This window comes from Benincasa hispida, chromosome 5, assembly GCF_027475165.1.
Source record: "Benincasa hispida cultivar pf3 chromosome 5, pf3_genome.v1.1, whole genome shotgun sequence".
Lineage (NCBI taxonomy): Eukaryota > Viridiplantae > Streptophyta > Magnoliopsida > Cucurbitales > Cucurbitaceae > Benincasa > Benincasa hispida.
Genome location: NC_143482.1, coordinates 61,881,455 through 61,886,177, shown reverse-complemented (window position 1 = coordinate 61,886,177; position 4,723 = coordinate 61,881,455). Strand labels below are relative to the sequence as shown.

The window sequence follows — 4,723 nt, the reverse complement described above, 5'->3', positions numbered from 1 at the left end:
ATATTTTTAAAATATTCATTTTAGTCGTTGTACTTTTAAAAGTGACCATTTTAGTTCATTCATTTTCATTTTTACTTCATTTTTAAAGTATTAAAATAGTTACTTTTTGAATAGTTAAGAATTAAAACAAACCAAAGTTAAAAATACAAGAATCGAAATGAATCTTTTGAAAGGATAAGAAAGAAAATGAGGTAGAGTTGAAAGTATAAAGACTAAAATAAATATAAAGACGAAAATGAATAAAAATGAAAAATATAAGAATAAAATGAGTATTTAAACCTATGTATTAAATAAGTCAAAATCTTTAAAAATTTTAAATCATAAAACGCAAAATTGAAAATGAAGGAACTTACTGGATACATCATCTACAAAGCTGAACACAAAAAAGGAAAAAGGAAATTAAGAGAAGAAGAAAGAAATCTGTTATCAAAATTCTGGTTCTTGAAGTTGCATTAATGGCGAAATTCAATAATCAGTGAAGCATAATCCAACCAACTTGATCACCATAGCAAACAATCTCTATCTCTCTCTCACAAGACTCTCGAGCAAAAAGCTCTTTTCAGTTCACAGGACTTGAGAATCAAAAGCAACAAAAAGTAAATGGATTCTGCTTCTTCACCCCCTTCATCATCATCATCTTCACCATTGAAACGACCTACTGGACAGGTTCTGGACGGTTCAGAAATTATGGAGTTGGTTGCCAACAACCACGTCTTCTCCTCTTTCGTCGACCATAAGTTTCACGAGCTCGACACCGACAAAGACGGCAAACTTTCTCTCAAAGAACTTCACCCTGCCGTCGCCCACATTGGTGCCGCTCTTGGCCTTCCTCCTCAAGGCACTTCCCTTGATTCCGACAACATTTACTCTGAGGTTTTCTCCTTTTCATTCTCTTCTTCTTATTCTTCATTAGGTTTTCTTCATTATTCACTGCGATAATTACTTGGATTCGAATTTCTGAATAACGACAAGAACTATCCCTATTTTTGTAGTTTGTTGCTTCTGTAGTTGCTGATTGCTTGCTGTTTCTGTTTTCGTTTGAATGATTTGATCTGATCTGAATTGGATTTTTTCATTCTAACTATACTCTATAGAAATTGGTGTCTGTTGGTGATTTGATGATCGGTTTGTCTTGAGAGACCACTATTACGGTGTTTTTAAATTTGATGAAATTTTTGTTCATCTTCTCTCTTTTAACTCTGCCCTTGATAACTTAAACACAGCTCTGATTATGTTCAGATGATCCATGTTTATGTCCAAACGTGCAATTGGGAGTATTTTCTGGTTTTGTGAAGCTTTAATGGGACTTATTTAATGCGTGGATTTTGAATTGTTTAATGAGGATTATTTTATTGTATAAGCTAGACAAAGATCCCATTTCATTTTTTACTTTAAAAAGCTTTGGACCGTCCAAATATTATAACATGATAATGCATGATTATGGTTTCTTTTTATTTCTTCTTTAATGCCTGCCCTTCACAAAGATTACTTTTAATTTGATGATTGTGATGATGATCTAAAGGTTTAGTGGGTAATGATTTCACTTTCCCTTCTTGGTTTACAAAATACAAATTATTATTTTCTATTTACAGATAGCTTGAGAAATATTCAACCTCTGGTCCAACATGGCCGGTGGGTTCATTACAACATTCTGGTTTTCCCTTTTCCGTTCATATTCTCTTTTCCTTTTTGACTTTTTTTCTTTCATTACTTTTTTCATTTCTTTCTTTTTTGTTTCTTTTATCTTCATTTACAAGGAGGAATCTGTGACGAGTGCTTTGAAAACTATATCCCTTTTTTATCATTAACAATATTAGAATTGTCAACTTCTGACATCAATAATAATAAAGCAAGTTTCCTGCTCCAATAATTAAGCAAAAGAAGTCGATGATCTATATATAAACAATTAAGGCTTTTGCTTATAAAACTGTTCTTGTTTCCTACTTGTCTTTTGTTGCTAAAATGTATTGCACATTTTCAATTTTAGGCAGGTTGTGATGTTGTTTCCTTGAGTTTATTGTCAAATATGTCTTCTTTAGCGCAAACAGTTTCCGTTTATGTTAGTTCATTCAACTCTGACAATTTCTGCTCTGGATGGGGTTCTTCTTTGGGTGGTTATGTAGGTATTGAATGAATTTACCCATGGATCAAGAGAAAAGGTAAGCAAGTCCGAGTTTCAAGAAGTTCTCTCTGATATTCTGCTAGGCATGGCTGCCGGGTTGAAGCGAGATCCTATTGTTATACTTCGGATCGATGGTGAAGACCTTCTTGAATTCATAAATAGCCCTGCTTACGAGCCTGAGATGGTCGCCACTTTTTCACAAATCAACCTACCTGAAGGATCTCTTCATGATTACATTTTTAAAGCTTTTGAAAATCTTACTGTGGAACAAGGGATGCCTCCTCCGTCAGATCCCTGGGTAACTAATGATTTGAATAGATCTAATAAAACTCAGTTTTTTAGTTCTTAGCTGCACCGTGACTGGATCATTTCATGCTGTAGTAGTTTTCTGATTGAATTTGTTCCAACTTCTTGTTAGGTTATGAGCGATATTGTCGAACCAGCTCTGGAATTCTGTGATGTAGGTGAGAATTGGGACAAGCCTGTCTCGCAAGAGACCTTCTTGTTGGAATTCAAGAGAGCTGCCGAGCATGTGGCTCAACGGCTAAAAGAACAGCCTGTTATTGTTGCTCACAGTGAAAATACCTTTGATGGAAGTAGCATAAGAAGGCTGTTATCCAACAAATTCGAACTGGACAAGGTAATATCACATCATAATACTGTTCTTTTCTATTAGTCTTGCTTGATTGAGGTTGTTCTTGCATCAATTTTCTCCGCCCCTTGTAAGTAAGTAAGCTCCAATTGATCGAAGAGCAAAGTGCTCAATAAAAAAAGTTTCTCCATAATTCTCTTTTCTTCCTAGATTCTACTGTTATTCTCCTTCATTGCCTTCAACTATTGGAGATCATCTACAGTAGTTCATCTGTCTTATTTTGATCTTGATGCAGTCACTTAATACGGCACTTCAGAGTGTCCCAAAAGACAAAACCGGAAAATTGCCAAAGGAACATCTGCAATTGGCGCTGGATTTGGTTGGTCCATTAGCCGGTTTACCACCGCTCGGTGCCATCAATGAGGTTATGAAAACCATCAAGAATCATCATTGATATTAACATCAAGCTAATCATTACCTTCACTGAAATTGATGTTTGGTTTGTCTATTCTAATCTGCAGATGGACAAGCTTCTTCTTGATGTATTTAAGATGGTAGATGCCGATGACGGGAAAGCGGTTAAAGAGGACGAATTCAAGAAACTGTTGACTGAGATTCTGGGGGCAGTCATGTTGCAATTGGAAGGCAATCCAATCTCAGTTTCTTCTAATTCTGTTGTGCATGAGCCTCTAGCTTGTTCTTCTACACTTTTGACACCATCCTCTTAGAAATCATATAAAAGCTGAGCTATTATAAGGTAAAGGAATGACATAGAATTGCATAAGTTATCCTAATATGGGGAGCTTTTTAAACTGCAATAGAGAAAAGGATATGAAGGAAGCCAAGGCAGGAGATTTCAAATTAGCTTAGAGTTGGTTGTTCCTTCTTACAAGCTGAAAAATGATGCTCCCTTGAATGAGTGTATGTATAAGATTTGTTGTATTATGTTATATAAATGATACTTTTTATGTATGAGAGCATTTGTGATTCTCATTACTCGAACAAACCGAAGTCACGTTTAGTAACTATTTGGTTTTTCGTTTTTGGTTTTTATTTTTGAAAATTAAGTCTATTTATTTCGATCATAGTTCTTTACTATGATTTGCATAATTATTTAAGTATAATGGTTGAACGCTTAGTCGAATTTTTTAAAAATAATTTTATGAAAGTTACTTTTTTTAGTTTTCAGATTTTGGCTTGATTTTTTAAATTATTGGTGAAAAGTAAATAACAAAGAAAATTTAGATGTGGAAGTAATATTCACAGGTTTTAATTTTTAGAAATAATAAAAAAAAAAGTTATCAAATGAAGTCTAAATTTTTCACTATTGTATAGTGGGTGGAATCAAATTTAAATAACTTTTGCTGCATTTGAATTGGATATAAAACTTTTAAATTTGTGTTTAAGGGTTTCGTTTTTGAATTTTGAATTTTTTTTTTCTTTATCCTCAATTGTGTTAACAAGCTTTTAAATCGACTTTTTTATATATGTAGTTTTCTAAACTTAGTAGACATATAATTTTATAATACAAATAAAGAAGTTATACAATTATATTATTATAATTTATATAATTGTTATTTATAAATACAGTTATTCTTAATCAATCTTTTTAAAGATTATTATTAATCAAATTAGATTCACTTTTATTTTCGAACACTTTTATGAAGTAAATAAATTTAATAGCTCTGATAAAAATATAATTTAAATTAGACTAGTAAATATTAACTCAAAAATTAAGTACCTAAAACAAATATATATATATATATATATATATAAAAGTGCAATTCTTCAACGTAATTTTAGGGTTTCATTCCTTTTATTCTTATTCCTCATACTCCTCTAATTTCTTCAGTGAGTTCTCCTCTTACTCCTCCAATTTCTTTCTCTTCTCTTCAACTTTGAGACCTTCATCTTCCACTCCAATTCCTCAATGCCATTTTCACGTTAATTAAAAGTTGATTCCTCTTATCCATAAAAATCTTCCTCTTCTCTTCAAGTCGTTGTTTTTG

At 32.5% G+C, this 4,723-nt stretch overlaps 1 protein-coding gene across 1 annotated transcript; it reads left to right on the top strand.

The window, feature by feature from the left end:
• The first annotated feature begins 300 nt into the window (after positions 1 to 300).
• Positions 301 to 3,686, top strand: LOC120077051 (Calcium-binding EF-hand family protein). Its single transcript, XM_039030891.2, has 5 exons — positions 301 to 873; positions 2,124 to 2,420; positions 2,541 to 2,762; positions 3,010 to 3,138; positions 3,236 to 3,686. Exons 1-5 carry the CDS (start codon positions 601 to 603, stop codon positions 3,440 to 3,442), a joined length of 1,128 nt encoding a protein of 375 aa, XP_038886819.1. The 5' UTR covers positions 301 to 600; the 3' UTR covers positions 3,443 to 3,686.
• The last annotated feature ends 1,037 nt before the right edge of the window (positions 3,687 to 4,723 follow it).